This window comes from Megalobrama amblycephala, linkage group LG21 (assembly GCF_018812025.1).
Source record: "Megalobrama amblycephala isolate DHTTF-2021 linkage group LG21, ASM1881202v1, whole genome shotgun sequence".
Classification (NCBI taxonomy): domain Eukaryota; kingdom Metazoa; phylum Chordata; class Actinopteri; order Cypriniformes; family Xenocyprididae; genus Megalobrama; species Megalobrama amblycephala.
In genome coordinates this window covers 9901929-9922446 of record NC_063064.1, presented here as the reverse complement: position 1 = coordinate 9922446, position 20518 = coordinate 9901929, and the positions used below count along the sequence as shown (strand labels likewise).

General features: G+C 37.0%; 1 protein-coding gene across 1 annotated transcript in view; it reads left to right on the top strand.

The window, feature by feature from the left end:
* lrp1aa (low density lipoprotein receptor-related protein 1Aa) overlaps positions 1-20518 on the top strand; it is a 212171-nt gene that overhangs the window by 169638 nt on the left and 22015 nt on the right. Inside the window, 22 exon segments of the mRNA XM_048172233.1 lie at positions 1534-1674; positions 1987-2174; positions 3390-3573; positions 5376-5379; positions 6793-6874; positions 6963-7082; positions 7156-7343; positions 7598-7803; positions 8005-8030; positions 8032-8194; positions 9313-9461; positions 9573-9666; positions 9764-9880; positions 11112-11231; positions 12416-12538; positions 12700-12825; positions 13673-13789; positions 16872-16978; positions 17065-17197; positions 18122-18153; positions 18155-18245; positions 19077-19199. Coding sequence (XP_048028190.1) covers positions 1534-1674; positions 1987-2174; positions 3390-3573; positions 5376-5379; positions 6793-6874; positions 6963-7082; positions 7156-7343; positions 7598-7803; positions 8005-8030; positions 8032-8194; positions 9313-9461; positions 9573-9666; positions 9764-9880; positions 11112-11231; positions 12416-12538; positions 12700-12825; positions 13673-13789; positions 16872-16978; positions 17065-17197; positions 18122-18153; positions 18155-18245; positions 19077-19199 — 2634 coding nt within the window.

The window sequence follows — 20518 nt, the reverse complement described above, 5'->3', positions numbered from 1 at the left end:
TTATAAAGTCAGAATTGAGAGTTATAAAGTCAGAATTGCGTTATAAAGTCAGTTTTGCGAGTTATAAAGTCAGAACTGCGAGTTATAAAGTCAGAATTGCGTTATAAAGTCAGTTTTGCAAGTTATAAAGTCAGTATTGCGAGTTATAAAGTCAGAATTGCGAGTTATAAAGTCAGTATTGTGAGTTATAAAGTCAGAATTGCGAGAAATAAAGTCAGTATTGTGAGTTATAAAGTCAGAATTATGAGTCATAAAGTCAGAATTGTGAGTTATAAAGTCAGAATTGTGAGTTATAAATTCTGAATTGCGAGAAATAAAGTCAGAATTGTGAGAAATAAAGACAGAATTGTGAGAAATAAAGTCAGAATTGTGTTATAAAGTCACAGTTGCAAGAAATGAAGTCAGAATTGCAAGTTATAAAGTCAGAATTGCAAGTTATAAAGTCATAATTGCGAGAAATAAAGTCAGTATTGTGAGTTATAATGTCATAATTGCAAGAAATAAAGTCAGAATTGCAAGAAATAAAGTCAGTATTGCGAGAAATAAAGTCAGAATTGCGAGATATAAAGTCAGAATTGCGAGTTATAAAGTCAGAATTGCGAGATATAAAGTCAGAAGTGCGATTTATAAAGTCAGAATTGCGAGTTATAAAGTCAGAATTGCGAGATATAAAGTCAGAAGTGCGAGTTATAAAGTCAGAATTGCGAATTATAAAGTCAGAATTGCGAGTCATAAAGTCAGAATTGCGAGTTATAAAGTCAGAATTGAGAGTTATAAAGTCAGAATTGCGTTATAAAGTCAGTTTTGCGAGTTATAAAGTCAGAACTGCGAGTTATAAAGTCAGAATTGCGTTATAAAGTCAGTTTTGCAAGTTATAAAGTCAGTATTGCGAGTTATAAAGTCAGTATTGCGAGTTATAAAGTCCGATTCTGAGGGAAGAAAGAAAATTGCGAGTTTATATCACACAATTCTGTGAAAAAAGTCAGTATCGCTAGATAAAATGTCGCAATTATTTTTTACATTTTTTATTTCAAGCTTCCATATTTATCGATAACTAAAACTAAAACCATACAAAAAATTGTTTTACTTGCAATAAAATAAACATTAACTGTATTAGAATAAGTTGACATGTATCAAAGTTACTTATAGTCAGTAGAATGTCGTTTAAAAGCATCAAAATAAACTGTTAGCAGATATTAATCAGTCCAGTCTACTAATACTCTAATGACTGCTAGTTGACATGGAGTTGCAAAGTAACTTAAAGTGTTACCCAAAATATTACCAAAAACTATAATAGAATATCAATGACAGTAAAATAACACTGCATCTTGGCAATATTCGTTGTGGGGTCTGAAGTTATTCCTCATTGTGAACACACCTTATGAACGATATTGTTAAAACTTAAATAAAAAGAAGAGAGAATAAAACCTCAGCGAAACTATTTGGAAGCCATTACTACAGAAGCCACGTTTTAATAGGTTTCGACTTCACTGTATTATTTGCGATCTCATCAGTATGTATTCATCTCTGCAGAGTATCCTGCATGTAAGGCCAATGAGTTCCGCTGTGACAACGGCCGCTGCCTGATCCAGAAGTCATGGGAGTGTGACGGAGAGTTTGACTGCCACGATCACTCAGACGAAGCTCCCAAAAACCCCCACTGTGACGGCTCTGGTATGAATTAAATGCTAATCCAGCTGGATATCTGTGGCTTTGTTTTAAATGACAAAGCCCACAAACTACCCAACAGTCTATGTGCGGGCATGCCACCAAAGTGTGAAGGAGGACCAACAGAACTGAGAGCATTTGGGATCGGGCCAAACTGGTCCTGAGTCACAGAACAAGTGCAGGCACACTAACAAAATATCAAAATGCCAAATTAAATTGAGCATTTTTGGAAAGGCTTTGGAAAACATGTCCTCATGAGCTGGAGCAGTCCAGTCTGCACATGCATTTAATGGATTCTTTCTTTTTTCCTTCAAGCAGAGAAGAAGTGTAATGACACAGCATACGCATGTGGGAACGGTAAATGCATCAGTGAGACGTTACTGTGCAATCGCAACGATGACTGCGGCGATGGAACGGATGAGCTGAACTGCTTCATTAATGAATGTCTGAACAGTAAACTGAGCGGCTGCTCTCAGCTGTGTGAGGACCTGAAGATCGGATTCAAGGTAAAAATCATGCTTATGGCAGTTTCCGATTTTTAGAAAATAAACTTGATTAAGGCAAGACACCAATAGGGTAATAAAATTAAAGGTAGGGAAGGCAATTTCAGAGAGGCTAGAAATAAGCTAGCTTTGAAAGCATTTCCCACCCCCCTTCAGAGCGTCTCTAAAGCCATTCCTCCTCCAAAACACATAAACACGCACAGCCAGAGTAGAGTCGTGAGAGATGGCGTTAAATGACCTCAAAGCACATAACATTACAATAATGAATGTAAACAACCTACAGAGCTCTTACTTGTAGCACCTGACTGCTGCAGATTCATTTCGCCATTGATAGTGTTAACATAGAAACGCATAAATCCGAGTCTGAGGACATGTACAGGTTGTACTCCTGGTAGAACATCACAGGTTGCCATCTCGTAATTACGGTTATGACATGGTGTAAACGCAGCATAAGCTTGTTGTTTTGGTTCAGGAGGAACTGTAAAAGGTGCTGCTGTTTGTTTGTGGCTCTCGGTGACTGATGTCTGTCTACAACTCTGCATACCCTTAATGAACGCGCTGATGATGCGTGATGTCTGCGCGAAGGTATGGAAATACATACAGTATGTTGACAGGCAGGTAGGACATCGGACCAAATGCAATGATTATTTAAGACATTTTTTGTTCCTGAGACTTCCATAGAACATATATGTATATATTTTTTTAATATTAAGACCACTTCTATTATTGCTATTAGGATGAGAAGAGAGTTTCAACCAGTATATCAAAAAGTGTTTATAAAAAAACCTTTACCAAACAGATATCACCATATTTCCCCAGTTTACTGATCACATTGCATTAAGAACAGTACATTAAGTTTTATGAAATGTTATGTTTAAATATGCAAATAAAGAATTATCTAATTAAATATGCATTCATTTGCTAGGTTTGTTTCATTTTGATGAGTTTTTTTTTTTCAAGGGGAAAATGTATGCCTCTTTTTATCACAGCGTAATTCAGAAAATACTGTCAAGAAAAAAGTGAGTAAGAAAGTAAGAAAAAATTTATTATAAATCAGGTGAATGATATATGAACAAACCCCTCCATGAAAAAACCTTCAGAATATAGATTTATTTATAGATTTATCTGTAGTGTCTTGCTTTTAAAAATATTTACTTTTTATTTACTTTACACTGGCACTGTCCGATACTTACATTTCTTATGTGTTTGTCTCTCCAGTGCAGATGCCGCCCTGGCTTTAGACTGAAGGATGATGGGAAGACCTGTGTGGATGTGGACGAGTGCTCCACCACGTATCCCTGCACACAGCACTGCATCAACACTCACGGCAGCTTCCGCTGTCTGTGTGTGGACGGCTTCCAGCTGAGCCCCTCCGACCCCACGGTCTGCAAGTCCACCTCTGGTATGAGTCACTGTCACATAAATATGAGATGAGAAGGATCTAATCACAGCCAGTAACAGTTTATTAAACTTTAACACTAAATAAAACACTCAAGGCAAAACGGGAACAGAACAATCGGTAACGTGATGTGAACGGACAAACACAGGGTTTAGATATCATGGCAAACTAATCAACGGAAATGAATGACAGGTGCAAATCATGATCAAATCAAGGAGAAACCATGGGAACAAATACAAAAACAGGAAACAGAACTAAAACACCTGCAAAACCCACGTGACACAGTCACATAGCCAATCTGTCCATCGCTGTTACGAACAGTAAAGGCCATATTATACTGTTAAACTAGACCAGCGATACTCATATACTTCTCTTGAGGGCCGCTTGTGAAAATACAAAATGACAGTGTGCAAATAATATATATATATATATATATATATATATATATATATATATATATATATATATATATATATATATATATATATATATATATATATATATATATATATATATATATATATATATATATATATATATATATATATTTTTTTATTTTTTTTTTTTTTTTTTTTCTCCATTCTCCTGGTGCTTAAATGAACAAATTCACACAGATTTATTTCAAATTTATACTTGCCTTGGTGAGTATCCTAGTAAACAGTCAGTAAGTCAGTTATGGCTTAAGTGAAAGACAACACGTGTATCATTATATTGGATCCGTGCATTAGTCTTAAAGTGACAGCAGCCTAATATTCCTGTTGCTGTCTGTTTTTAATGGTAATCAAACTACAAATGACTAACTCTTCTTACTCACTGCTCTTCACTGAATAACTTTTTTTTGTAACTTTAATTAGAATTAACCTTTATTTAATTTCTATAGTGAAGAATATATGCAGTGTTATTTTACATTTGATTACTTTATTCAGTTTCTTTACCTGAAAACTACTGTTAAACCAACATGAAAAACCTGAAAAGCACTGATTATTTCATTTGTATCTTTGTTCTTTATTATTTATTCATTTGTGCTATTTCTTGTAGTTTGATTATTTGTTCTTTTGTTATTAATGACTGTTTACTTGTCTTTAATAATCTTTGAAATTTGTATTAGTCGTTTTAGCTGTGGTATCCAAATTGGATTGGAGAATTGTTAAAATGTCACTGGTATCTAAAATGTTGGTGTAAAAACCTTGTTTATTACAATACAATGATACATGGGTCAAAAACAGCAAAAACAACTATTTTATTCATTTATTACTTTTTTGTGGTGAGGCCAGTGAAAATTAAATCATTGAATTCACTGAATCAAATAAAAAATCGAGAATCGAATCTGAATCTAATTGAGACATCTGTATCAAATCTAGCCCTTGCCAACAGCCAAAAAAAAAACAAAAAAAAAAAAAAAAAAACTCTTTCACCATGTTTTTTTGGAATAATACAGTCAAACCAAAAAATATTCAGACATTTTTTATATTTTTTACTAATGGGTACAGGACACTATAGTTTATAGACTACATTTATGTACAAACCCAATTCCAAAAAAATTAGTACACTGTACAAATTGTGAATAAAAACAGAATGCAATGATGTGGAAGTTTCAAATTTCAATATTTTATTCAGAATACAACATAGATGACATATCAAATGTTTAAACTGAGAAAATGTATCATTTTAGGGGAAAAATAAGTTGATTTTAAATTTCATGGCATCAACACATCTCAAAAAAGTTGGGACAAGGCCATGTTTACCACTGTGTGGCATCCCCTCTTCTTTTTATAACAGTCTGCAAACGTCTGGGGACTGAGAAGACAAGTTGCTCAAGTTTAGGAATAGGAATGTTGTCCCATTCTTGTCTAATACAGGCTTCTAGTTGCTCAACTGTCTTAGGTCTTCTTTGTCGCATCTTCCTCTTTATGATGCGCCAAATGTTTTCTATGGGTGAAAGATCTGGACTGCAGGCTGGCCATTTCAGTACCCAGATCTTTCTTCTACGCAGCCATGATGTTGGAAAATGCAAGGTCTTCCCTGAAAGAGATGACGTCTGGATGGGAGCATATGTTGTTCTAGAACTTGGATGTACCTTTCAGCATTGATGGTGCCTTTCCAGATGTGTAAGCTGCCCATGCCACACGCACTCATGCAACCCCATACCATCAGAGATGCAGGCTTCTGAACTGAGCGCTGATAACAACTTTGGTTGTCCTTGTCCTCTTTAGTCCAGATGACATGGCGTCCCAGTTTTCCAAAAAGAACTTCAAATTTTGATTCGTCTGACCACAGAACAGTTTTCCACTTTGCCACAGTCCATTTTAAATGAGCCTTGGCCCAGAGAAAACGACTGCGCTTCTGGATCATGTTTAGATATGGCTTCTTTTTTGACCTATAGAGTTTTAGCCGGCAACGGCGAATGGCACGGTGGATTGAGTTCACTGACAATGTTTTCTGGAAGTATTCCTGAGCCCATGTTGTGATTTCCATTACAGTAGCATTCCTTGTATGTGATGCAGTGCCGTCTAAGGGCCTGAAGATCACGGTCATCCAGTATGGTTTTCCGGCCTTAACCCTTACGCACAGGAGATTGTTCCAGATTCTCTGAATCTTTGGATGATATTATGCACTGTAGATGATGATAACTTCCATCTCTTTGCAATTTTTCTCTGAGAAACTCCTTTCTGATATTGCTCCACTATTTTTCGCCGCAGCATTGGGGGAATTGGTGATCCTCTGCCCATCTTGACTTCTGAGAGACATTGCCACTCTGAGAGGCTCTTTTTATACCCAATCATGTTGCCAGATGACCTAATAAGTTGCAAATTGGTCCTCCAGCTGTTCCTTATATGTACATTTAACTTTTCCGGCCTCTTATTGCTACCTGTCCCAACTTTTTTGGAATGTGTAGCTCTTCATGAAATCATGACATTTCAAAATGTCTCACTTTCAACATTTGATATGTTATCTATATTCTATTGTGAATACAATATAAGTTTATGAGATTTGCAAATTATTGCATTCCTTTTTTATTCACAATTTGTACAGTGTCACAACTTTTTTGGAATCGGGTTTGTAAGTGATAGTTTACTTTCCACAAGTCTGAAAGAATAGAAGCAAAATAGCCTAAAATCTCAAAATATGCAAGTGCATGACATGTTTATTCATACCTGCAGTCATGGGAATTTCTTTTTTTACTTTAATATGTTTTCATTTTCACTTCGCTGTATAGACGAGGAAGCCATTCCTCATCTTTGCCAACCGTTATTACTTGAGAAAGCTCAACTTGGATGGCTCAAACTACACACTATTAAAGCAGGTATGATTTGACACTAATACTAGTTTTCTGAACTCTGTACTGTAACATTTAATTCCAGTTTTTCCTCATGAATGCTCTTCATTTCCAGGGTCTGAACAATGCTGTTGCATTAGACTTCGACTACAGGCAGCAGATGATCTATTGGACAGATGTCACGACTCAGGGTAGCATGATACGACGCATGCACATCAACGGCAGCAACGTTCAGGTGATTTGCATCTTAATTCAACCTTCCTGTGATGTCAGCCAAACATTGGTTGAAACTTTGGATTCTTTGGCAGGTTCTCCATCGCACGTCTCTCAGCAACCCTGATGGTCTGGCTGTTGATTGGGTCGGTGGTAACCTGTACTGGTGTGATAAGGGACGGGACACTATTGAGGTGTCGAAGCTGGACGGAGCATACAGGACTGTTCTGGTCAACACGGGACTGAAGGAGCCCAGAGCTGTAGCTGTGGACGTCCGCAATGGGTAAGCAATAAAAATACCTGAAAGTGTCCCTGTTATGATTTTTGAGGTATTATCTTTCATGTAGTGTGTAATAGAGCTGTTTATGAATGTAAAAGATCTGAAAAGTTTCAAAGATCAAAGTGCAGATAAATGGAGTTTTTGTCTCGATTCTGAACTGCCTGAAACGAGTCATCAGTAATTCCAGTCTCACTTCCTGCTGAGCCTACGTAGGTTTGTAAGCTAAGTGTCTGAACAATGATGTTTGTCTTTGTCAGGTACCTGTACTGGTCTGACTGGGGTGATAATCCTCATATCGGGCGCATTGGGATGGATGGCGCCAACAGGAGTGTGATCATACAGGACAAGATAACCTGGCCCAACGGTCTCACTCTGGACTTCATCAATGATCGCATCTACTGGGCAGACGCCAGAGAGGACTACATCGAGTTTGCCAGCTTAGACGGATCCAATAGGCACACTGGTGAGGAAAAAAAGACAAATATAAACACAATTATATTATATTATATTATATTATATTATATTATATTATATTATATTATATTATATTATATTATATTATATTATATTATATTATATTATATTATATTATATTATATTATAGTGCTTCAGTGAATTCTAGATTTGTGTCTGAAGAAAAAAATATTTTATTTTTGTGCTGCAGTTTTGAGTCAGGACATCCCGCACATATTTCGCAATGACTCTTTTTGAGGAGTACATCTACTGGACAGACTGGGAAACCAAGTCAATCAACAGAGCTCACAAAACACAGGGAACCAACAAGACCATGCTGATCAGCACCCTACACAGACCCATGGACATCCACATCTACCACCCCTACAGACAACCAGAGGGTCAGGACTCTCATATACACACTCATCTCATCCAGATGTTCACAGTAGCAAACCCATTAAAGGATTAGTTCACTTTCAAATTAAAATTTCCTGATAATTTACTAACCCCCATGTCATCCAAGATGTTCATGTCTTTCTTTCTTCAGTTGAAAAGAAATGAAGGTTTTTGATGAAAACATTCCAGGATTTTTCTCCTTATAGTGGACTTCAGTGGAGCCCAAATGGTTGAAGGTCAAAATTACAGTTTACAGCAATCCCAGACGAGAAATAAGGGTCTAATCTAGAGAAACCATTGCTCATTTTCTAAAAAAACAAAAAACAAATTGTATACGTTTTAACCATAAATGCTCATCTTGAACTAGCTCTCTTCTTCTTCTTTATTAGAATTCTGGCACTGTAGACACTGTTAAGTGTATTACTGCCCTCCACAGGTCAAAGTTTGAACTAAATTGTCATATACAATATGCTAGTGCAAGTATATAACAATTAGTTCAAACTTTGACCTGTGGAGGGCAGTAATACGCTTAGTAGCGTCTACACTGCTGGAATTCTAATAGAGAAGAACAAGAGAGCTAGTTCAAGATGAGCATTTATGGTTAAAACGTATACATTTTTAATTTTTTTTTTTTTTTTTGAAAATGAGCGATGGTTTCTCTAGATAAGACCCTTATTCCTCGTCTGACATTTTGATTTTCAACCGTTTTGGCTCCTTTGAAGTCAACTATAAGGAGAATAATCCTGGAATGTTTTCATCAAAATCCTTCATTTCTTTTCGACTGAAGAAAGAAAGACATGAACATCTTGGATGAAATGGGGGGTGAGTAAATTATCAGGAAATTTCAATTTGAAAGTGAACTAATCCTTTAATGACATACTAATAGTACTCAGTGAACAATAAACTGGGTTAAGAGAATGTATTTTAACATAAAAAATCTTATATACTTCACGCTGGGCTGTAGCTGGGGTAGCCCCGGTGCATGTTGTTGCTGTGGGTCTCCTTGAAATCGCATTCCAGGGCGGATGGGGGTGAAATCGAGGGGCCTCTAGAATTGTCTCCACCTTTCGCCCCGTTAGCGACGGCCCTCTGTAATGTTGTATTCTCTTCTCTCCCATTGTAGTCACGAATCACCCGTGTCAGACAGACAACGGCGGCTGCAGTAACTTGTGTTTGCTGTCTCCGGGTGGTGGTTATAAATGTGCCTGTCCCAATAACTTCTACCTGGCTGCTGATGGGAAACAGTGCATGTCTAACTGCACCGCCAGCCAGGTGTGGGCATGACACTCCACCCAGATCATGATATTAGTTAAACCCAGTCTAAGACAGAATAACACACACCGTTTCTCATTTGAAATATGTACCTCTAACATCTCTCCTCAGTTTGTCTGCAAGAATGACAAATGTATCCCGTTCTGGTGGAAGTGTGACACTGAGGACGACTGTGGCGACCGATCGGACGAGCCTGCCGACTGCCGTGAGTGACGTGGATTGAAGGAGATATATTTTCACAGCCAAACCCATGACTAACAGATGTGTAATAAGAGCACATTTGTACACATTTCTTTCAACAGCTGAGTTTAAATGCAGACCGGGTCAGTTCCAGTGCGGCACTGGTATCTGTACAAACCCAGCGTACATCTGTGATGGAGACAACGACTGCCAGGATAACTCTGATGAGGCCAACTGCGGTACGTTTATGTAAACTTTTAAAGCATATCTGCACTGTATTTTTATTTTGGCAAATTTTCACTTTTCCTTCACTACAAGCAAAAGCAAATATTAAATGAACCCAATGAATCGGTGCACCAAACACACTGAACAATTTATCTGTCAATCAGACTGATCCAGTTGGCGCTGTTCTTGAGTCAACAACTTACTGATTCAGTGATTCGGTCAGAGCGAGTCTGCAGTTTACAATTTGAATGAACCTGATGAATCTGTTCTCAAATCACACTGAACAATTCATTAATTTGTCAATCGGACTGATCCAGTTCTTGCTGTTCTCGAGTCAACAACTCACTGATTCAGTGATTCGGTCAGAGCGAGCCTACAGTTTACAACTCAATGAACCTGAAGAATCAGTTCACAAATCGCACTGAACAATTAATTTGTCAATCGGACTGATTCATTTGCTGCTGTTCTTGATTCAACAACTCACTGATTCAGTGATTCGGTCAGAAGCTAGTCTGCAGTTAAAGGGTTGGTTCACCCAAAAATGAAAATAATGTCATTTATTACTCACCCTCATGTCGTTCCACACCCTGTAAGACCTTCATTCATCTTCAGAACACAAATTAAGATATTTTTGATTAAATCAGTGAGGACTCTATAGAACAGCAACGTCACCGAACCTCTCAAGATCCAGAAAGGTACTCAAAACATATTCAAAACAGTTCATGTGACTACAGTGGTATTATAAAGTGACGAGAATACTTTTTGTTGTGCCGAAAAAACTAAATAATGACTTTTCAACAATATCTAGTGATGGCCGATTTCAGAACACTGCTTCGGAGCTTTACAAATCTTTTGTTTCGAATCAGTGATTTGGATTGCGTATCAAACTGCAGAAATCCACATGACTTTGGCGCTCCGAACAACTGATTCGAAACAAAAGATTTGTAAAGCTTCATGAAGCAGTGTTTTGAAATTGGCCATCACTAGATATTGTTGAATAAAGTCATTATTTTGTTATTATGACTTTATAAAAGTTTTACTTTTTGCCAAAAAAAACACCATATTATGTGTGTTAAAGTTACTGTATCGCATTAACTCTTTAGAGCCATTGCTTAAATTAGTATTGAGTTTGCATTTCAATTTTTAGACTGTGAAAAATACAAAATATGACTGTACCTCAGCTGGCTCCAGTAGGGTAATAACCATATCAATGTTATAATTCTGTGTATGTGTGTGTTTTTGCAGATATCCACGTGTGTTTGCCCAGTCAGTTTAAATGCACCAATCCCAGCCGCTGTATTCCAGGAATATTCCGCTGTAACGGCCAGGACAACTGTGGAGAAGGAGAGGATGAGAAAGACTGCCGTGAGTTTCTTTAGGAAAATTATAAAAATATTGCTGCTAAAAGAACAATAGGCATATTAAAGCCTTTTGTAGTTTAATAATCGCAGAAGACCATGCTGTGATTTTGATTTTAATGTGTTAATTGTATAGCCACACATACATACATCACAGACATTGGACATCTGGAAGATGAACATCTATGATGAGCGTTTGCTCATCTGAAATATTACTGTGTGTGAATGTATGTGAATTTGAGATCATAAACTGCCAAAACTTTGGGGTCAGTAAGATTTTATATTTTTATTATATATATATATATATTTTTTAAAGAAATCAATACTTTTATTCAGTAAGGATGCATTAAAGTGACGGTAAAACATTTATAATGTCACAAAATATTTCTATTTAAAAATAAATGCTGTTCTTTTGCACTTTCTATTCATCAAATAATCCTGAAAATAAAATTGGATCACAGTTTCCACAAAAATATGAAGCAGCACAGCTGTTTTCAACATTAATAATAATAAATGTATCTTGTGTCCTTGATTGAAGTGCAGCTGTAATAGAAACACCTGAAGACGATACAGGAGAGAAGTTCATTACTTGAAGAGAAAAAGACGACAGCAGTCAAAGGAAACAAAGGACTATATAACAAGGAGCTAAACAAGAAACAGATGTGTAGAATAAGAAACCATGGAAACATAATCAGTAACTCTGGAAACAGGAAATAAACACAGGAAACATGAACACGGATACCAAAAGAAACAAAATATAATTCACTCCTTAGAAAAAGTCCTTAGAAACACAGAATACTGCTAGAATGTGAGATCTTGAGCATCAAATCATCATATTAGAATGATTTCTGAAGGATCATGTGACACTGAAGACTGGAGTAATGATGCTGAAAATTCAGCTTTGATCACAGGAATAAATTACACTTTAATATATATTCACATAGAAAATGATAGTAATATTTCACTGTTTTAACTGTATTTATGACCAAAATAAAAATAAATAAATAAATAAAAAGACTTACAGACCCCAAACTTTTGAATAGTAGTATATATTTGCACATGAGTAAGACACAGGAATGCAGTGTGTGAACATGTAGTTCAGTATGTTTGGCCATGGCTTTACCGTACACAGGTGAGAGTAATGATTTTGTGGATGTGATTCGAAGTATAAACGTGTTTATTTGTGTGTAGCGGAGGTGACGTGCGCACCGAACCAGTTCCAGTGCACCATAACCAAGCGCTGTATCCCGCGTGTGTGGGTGTGCGACCGTGATAATGACTGCGTCGATGGATCCGACGAACCCGCCAACTGCAGTAAGTGGAATCTGTCTGGTGAAATTAAATGAACACTCATTATGTACAGTATTTACTGGAAAATAACTGTGCATTATCCTTTACCAAGACTATTAACAGATAAATAATCACAAGAATATCTGCTGATATTATCATCATGTTGTTTCTCTGTCTCTCTGCAGCTCAGATGACGTGTGGTGTGGATGAATTCCGCTGTAAAGACTCCGGCCGCTGTATCCCGGCGCGCTGGAAATGTGACGGAGAGGACGACTGCGGCGACTCCTCAGATGAGCCTAAAGAGGAGTGCGGTGCGTCCATATGCTCCTCTAGAAGACTAGCAAATGTCATTAAAACTTTCAAAATTAAATTAAAAATTCAGTTTATTAGTAAAATTTATAGTTGTTTTGGTCAAATTTAAAATGTATATATATTTTGTTTTAAATGTCACAAAACTCTTTTTTTTCATTATTCATTTATTATTTATTGCTTTTCTTTTATTCATTAAATTCAGTTTATAATTAATATTTAAAACTATTTTGGATAGATTTTTATTTTTTAAATTTGGAATGTGATTAAATTTAAAATTAACATTTTTTAAAGTTTTAAATGTGATTAAAACTCAATAGTTTTGTACATTAAAGATTATTTTGGTCAAATTTAAAATTTTAAAAGTTTTAAATGTGATTAAAATTCATTGTAGTTTTATTAATTAAATTCACTTTATAATTCATATTTTAAAGAATTTTGGACAAATTTAAAATAAAAAAAATGTAAAAGATTTGAATGTGATTAAAACTTATAATAGTTTATTTAAAACTTATAATTCAGTTTATAATTTAATATATTTAATATATTTTTAAAGATTTAAATGTTATATATATATATATATATATATATATATATATATATATATATATATATATATATATATATATATATACACATGGTCTAAAATAACTTTAAATTTAACTTTAACTTGTAAATTTAACTTTTAACTTAATAAATAATATATATTATTATTATTATTATTTATTAACATATATATATATATATATATATATATATATATATATATATATATGTGTGTGTGTGTGTGTGTGTGTGTTTATTTTTTAAATTTTTTTAACTGCATTAATATTGTGACTATCTATGCAGATGAGAGGACGTGTGAGCCGTATCAGTTCCGCTGTAAAAACAATCGCTGTGTTCCCGGCCGCTGGCAGTGTGACTACGACAATGACTGTGGTGACAATTCGGACGAGGACAAGTGTGGTATGTTTCCACCGGCCGCTGATGCATGTGAACGCTGAGACTGAGACACACATCCAGAGACACACTTCATGTTTCATCACCACAGCAATGACAGCAGGAACAGAACACACCGAAAGAAAAGCTCCCAGACAGGAGATATGAAATGAGCAAATTCTCACTTGCTGAAAAACCTGATCGTTGTCATTCTCATTTAATTGTTCATGAGCACATTGTTAATGAACAAGGGGTCTTTTTTCCTTCGTGCATGTTTCCGTTACGTCCAGTCATTTACGTGTCTACATCTTGTGTTTATTCTTCATTTCACACTGCCACATTGATGTGGGTTAGAGGTAGGTTTCCATTTTCAAATGTCCTTCAGTCCTGGAACGTTTCCTTCAGTGGCTGCTCGCTGATGACAGGGAGGCTTGAATGTCTCATGTTTTATATTAAATGTTAATATGCATGAAAAACTTACAGTATTGTTTTTGACAGTGATGTACATGTTTTTATTCAGTTAATGAAGCTATAATCATGATAATCAAAGCCAATATAATACATTACTGAGCCTTTTCCAGTCTCAGCAGTGAGCCACTGTCAAGCCCATTCCTGGAGTTTTTGAGCAATTATGGTTTGAGTTTGATTTTGTTCCCTGCTGTTCTCAAACACCCAAACCTTCCAACCTCCATCTGTCCCTGTGTCTCCGGTCATATCACCTACAAACCCCTGCTTCTACAGCCGAGATCATGTGAATCACAAGAAGAAAAAAAAATGTCCAGGCCACATTTCACCACGAAATTACATTTTGTTGAAAGAAAATTAATCTTGTTGTTGGATCATTTAGATTTTTTTTTTTTTTTTTTTGCACCATGACATTATTTCTAATGGCAGTGAAGCACATTTCCACCCCTAAACTTCTCATTGTAATCCTTCCAGACCTTTTACTCCTCTGTTTGTTTGTAGTTACTACTATTGCCACTGGTGAATTTCATTAGATTATTATTACTGTGATTTACTGTGATACATTTTAACTTAAAGGTGCAGTAAGCAATTTCTGAGAAACACTGTTAAAAGTGGATCGGACTGAGCAGCACAACACTTGTAGCCAATCAGTAGTAGGGCGCATTGGGGAGGAGAGAGTGAGCCAATCAGAATCAGCAGTAGGGGCGTGTCCACTCATGATGAGGAAGGAGAGAGAGTGAGCCAATCAGCAGTAGGGGGCGTGTCCACTCATGATGAGGAAGGAGAGAGAGTGAGCCAATCAGCAGTAGGGGGCGTGTCCACTCATGATGGGGAGGAGAGAGAGTAAGCCAATCAGCAGTAGGGGGCGTGTCCACTCATGATGGGGGAGGAGAGAGAGTGAGCCAATCAGCAGTAGGGGGCGTGTCCACTCATGATGGAGGAGGAGAGGGAGTGAGCCAATCAGCAGTAGGGGCGTGGCCACTCATGATGGAGGAGGAGAGAGAGTGAGCCAATCAGCAGTAGGGGCGTGTCCACTCATGATGGGGGAGGAGAGAGTGAGCCAATCAGAATTAGGGGAGTGTCCATTCATGATGGGGGAGGAGAGAGAGTGAGCCAATCAGCAGTAGGGACATGTCCACTCATGATGGGGGAGGAGAGAGAGTGAGCCAATCAGCAGTAGGGGGCGTCTCCACTCATGATGGGGGAGGAGAGAGTGAGCCAATCAAAATTAGGGGGAGTGTCCATTCATGATGGGGGAGGAGAGAGAGTGAGCCAATCATCAGTAGGGACATGTCCACTCATGATGGGGGAGGAGAGAGAGTGAGTCAATCAGCAGTAGGGGGCGTGTCCACTCATGATGGAGGAGGAGAGAGAGTGAGCCAATCATCAGTAGAGACATGTCCACTCATGATGGGGGAGGAGAGGGAGTGAGCCAATCAGCAGTAGGGGCGTGTCCACTCATGATGGAGGAGGAGAGAGAGTGAGCCAATCATCAGTAGGGACATGTCCACTCATGATGGGGAGAGTGAGCCAATCATCAGTAGGGACGTGTCCACTCATGATGAGGAAGGAGAGAGAGTGAACCAATCAGCAGTAGGGGCGTGTCCACTTATGATGGGGAGAGTGAGCCAATCATCAGTAGGGACGTGTCCACTCATGATGAGGAAGGAGAGAGAGTGAGCCAATCAGCAGTAGGGGGCGTGTCCATTCATGATGGGGGAGGAGAGAGAGTGAGCCGATCATAATTAGGGGGAGTGTCCATTCATGATGGGGGAGGAGACAGGTTGAGCCAATCAGCAGTAGGGGTGTGTCCACTCATGATGATGAATGAGAGAAAGTGAGCCAATCAGCAGTAGGGGGCGTGTCCGCTCATGATGGGGGAGGAGAGATTGAGGCAATCAGAATTAGGGGGAGTGTCCATTCATGATGGGGGAGGAGAGAGTGAGGCAATCAGCAGCCAATCATTCACTCTTGCATTGTGTGTTTGTGCATTTTGGGGGCGGAGCAATGAAGGGAGGGGCGTGTTTGTTTGGGTTGATTTCAGATATCAACAGTGTTTCTCAGAAATCACTTACTGCACCTTTAATGAGCTTAAATTATAGCCTGTGCAGCAAATTCTACCTTGATGTACACTAGCTTTCAAAAGTTTGGGGTTAGGGAGTTGTGATTCTGGAGTAATGATGCTGTAAATTCAGCTGTGATCAAAGGAATAAATTATATTTTACAATATATTCACATAGAAAACAGCTATTTTAAATAATAATAATATTTCACAAAATTACAGTTTTTTTGTTTGTTTGTTTTGTTTTTACTTTTGAACAGTAGTGTATGAATACCTTACAAATAATACATCTTTTTTATTACTGTGATGAGAATGAGATTTGTTTTTGCACTACAAATAAGAATTGGGATGAAAATATGCATTATTGTCATTAAAAAAAATGTCAAGATGAAAAAAGTACCCTAACAACAGCCTTCATTTACTTTATACTAAATATAATTTATTATTTCTTTCTTTTGATTATGTAGTGAAATGTGACCTGGACCTGTTTTTGACTGGTTTTGTGTGATTCACCCTACTGTATGCTGTAATATGACAAGATATTACAGAGTAATAATGGAGGTTTGTGTTGTGTCGTGTCAGTGCCCAGGCAGTGCTCTGAGAGTGAGTTCGCCTGCACCAGCGGCCGCTGTATCGCTGGCAGATGGAAGTGTGATGGAGACCATGACTGCGCCGACGGATCTGATGAGGTTCGTCACAAAACCATTCAGTGCAGGAAAACACACTGCAGCAGATTTTCAGAAACACTCATTGCGGTATTGTATGTGTCTTGCAGAATGGCTGTGATGTGAAGTGTGATAATGACCAGTTTCAGTGTAAGAACGGTCACTGTATCCCGTTCCGCTGGAGGTGTGACGCTGATACCGACTGCATGGATGGCAGTGACGAGGAGAACTGTGACACTGGAGGTTAAACACACACTCGAAAACATGCTAAAGGAATAGTTCACCTTAAAACTGAAACTCAATATTATGTTGCTTCGCACCTGTATTGTGTGCTGTTTTAGAGACTTTTTGAAGAATCTTCTCAAAGCTCTTTTCCAGATAATAATTTGTCGTACCCACGTTTGTCAAGGTCCGTAAAAGAAGTAGATTTGTGCACTGTATTACATGTCTCTTAAAGTCATACAAGATAGCTTTGTGTGAGGAACTGACCAAAAGGTCATTATTTGCTAAAATTCCCTGCGTTTAGCCCACATTCTTGTCTTGTAACGTGTTGCGCAAGTTGAACGGACTACTTTTATGGTTGTTTTTGGAAAGAGCAGCAAAAAAGTATAATGAAAGTATAATGATTTGAAAAACTAAATAATGGCAGAAGTTTTATTTATGAGTGAACTTTTCCTTTAGTGCCTGCAGTATTAATTAGAGTGATCAGACTGTCTGGAGAGGGTTTTAGTATTCAAGGAGGCCTTTCTGAAGATGCGCTGCCAAGCGTTTTACACACACACACATACACACACACACACACACACACACACACACTTGGTAATTGCTGTGTGGTTGTGCTGGAATGAATACAGACGAGTTACTCTGTGTGTGTGTGTGTGTGTGTGTGTGTGTGTAATGACATTGGTATTACACTGGTATGTTTTATGAGGACATTTCATGGGTCCTCATATTTAAAATAGCTTTAAAAACATACTAAATAATGTTTTATTAAAAATGCAGAATGTTTCCTGTGATGGGTAGGTTTAGGAGTAGAGGTAGTGTAGGGGGAGAGAATGTACAGTTTGTACAGTATATATTACATCTATGGAATGTCCCCACTAAGATAGCAAACCTGTGTGTGTGTGTGTGTGTGTGTGTGTGTGTGTGTGTGTGTATGTGTATTAGTGGGTCGATTCTGCCCCCTGGATGAGTTTCAAGTGTAATAACACTCTGTGTAAGCCGCTGGGCTGGATGTGTGATGGCGAGGACGACTGCGGAGACAACTCAGACGAGAACCCAGACGTGTGCAGTGAGTAGTTCAGGTTTTTTTTTCAACTAAATTAGCACTTTTTCCCCCTCAGACTCCCTATGAAATAGTTCCCTGAACTCTGATACAAGCAAGTACAATAAGGATGGATAATATGAGCGAAATCTTACATCATGCTTTGTCATTTTATATCACATTAAAAGTATTTTTGGGGGAAAATGAAAGCAGAGATGGTTTATATATTTAAATCTCCCTCTACTAATGCCTATTTTTTAATAATTCAGTGAATTAAACACTTCACAAATCAAAGATATTTCACAACGTTTGATTATTTCCTCTTTTTATTTGGAACTTGATGGACACAAGCCAAAAAATCTCAGATGAAGGGTGAAAACTATAATGAAAACAATAAAGATATTGTTTTAAAATCATTCTAAATGTATAGAAACCTTAGAATAAACAGAGCTAATGTATACAGTAGTTATCGCTATATCGGAGAGAGAGTGAGCCAATCATCAGCAGGGGGAGTGTCCACTCATGATGGGGGAGTTCACACCAAGGACGAAAACTATAATGAAAACGATAAAGATATTGTTTTTAAAATCATTCTAAATGTATAGAAATGCTTAGAATAAACAGATCTAATATATACAGTAGTTATCACTATATTTATCTTTATATATTTGTTCTTCATGTGAACAGACCTTTAGTCTGAAATAAGTGTGAAACAGCTTATAAAACTCTTGAGTTTAAAGCAAAATAACTCGAAATAAGCAAACCATATTAACATAAAATGGAAAATTTTGACTGATGTGCATCAGTCTCAGAATTCTATATGAATTTGGCTTCACGTTTTTATTCTGTGTGTTTCAGAGAGATTCCAGTGTCCTTCCACCAGACAGTTCAGATGCCATAATGACCGAGTGTGTCTGCCAGTGTCTAAACAATGTGACGGTGTTGACAACTGCGGAGACAACAGTGATGAACTCAACTGCCGTGAGTAATTGCCAGTTTTCTTGGCTGATTTATTTAAAAATGTCATGTTTTTTTAATGCAATATTTGCCTGTGCCATTACATCATAATCATCATGAGCTCCACTCATGTGTTTCAGGGTCATTCTGTGCCATTTCTTTCTGAAAATATCAGTGTGTGTGTGTGTATATATATATATATATATATATATATATATATAATATGTGTATTTTTTCATTGAAAAGGTTGCATGAAATCTTGTTTTCTCACCTCACACCCAAAATACCAGGGCCCGTAACCACCATTGAGGGACCCCCTCCACCTAAATATGTGGTTACAGTTTTCCCAATAGTTATTTGTCATTACATACACAAACCCTACATCCTTTCAGCCCTGTCACAGTATACATATACATATAATTCGAATGGATAACTGAGTAAATTCTGGTAGTAACACAGTTTTGGTGGGCCTTCACAAATTGCGTATTATAGCTAAAAGAAATATCAATAACCCATGGAATTTCTCTTTTAAAGCATGTTTTGCACAATAAAACCCTTGTTACATCACATGTTTTGGGGTTGAACCTTACAGAATTTATGATCAATGCAAAAATGTCTTTCACCATACCACATGATTGGCATTAAATGTTTTTATTAACACTTAAAAAGATCTGATGTAAAAAAATAAAGACTCTATAACAGAGTTGAAATAGTGAAATATTGAGATAGACAAGGCCAACATAAGTGCAAACAATGAAATTAAAAGTCTGTAAGAGAAACTTGCTTGATGAAGTCATTCCTCAGATATGATGTCAGAAACGATTATTAACATTCAGTAGGGGGGAATGTCACGGTATAACAGGGTTGAACAGAAAGTGAGGGTTTTTTTTTTTTTTTTCAGAAAATGCATAATGTCAATGAAAGCATGATGTTTAAATGTCAATAGAAGTAAAATTTAGATACAATTTTTATAACCCAGAATAACCCATTTCAATTTATTGGGGACAAAACCGACTGATAACGTGATGAAATTAATGTTTTTCTTCAGCTTTATTCTCTAGAAAGAGTTAAATCTATCAAATAATTTGAGTAAGATCAGTATCATGTTAATTACAGTTGTAAGAAAAAGTATGTGAACCACTTGCAGAATCAGTGAAAATGTGAAAAATTTTAACAAAATAAGAGAGATCATACAAAATACATGTTATTTTTTGTTTAGTATTCTCCTGAGTAAGATATTCTACATAAAAGATGTTTCCATATAGTCTACAAGAAAAAAAAAAAAAGCTGAATTTATTCAAATGGCCCCATTCAAAAGTATGTGAACCATTGATTCTTAATAC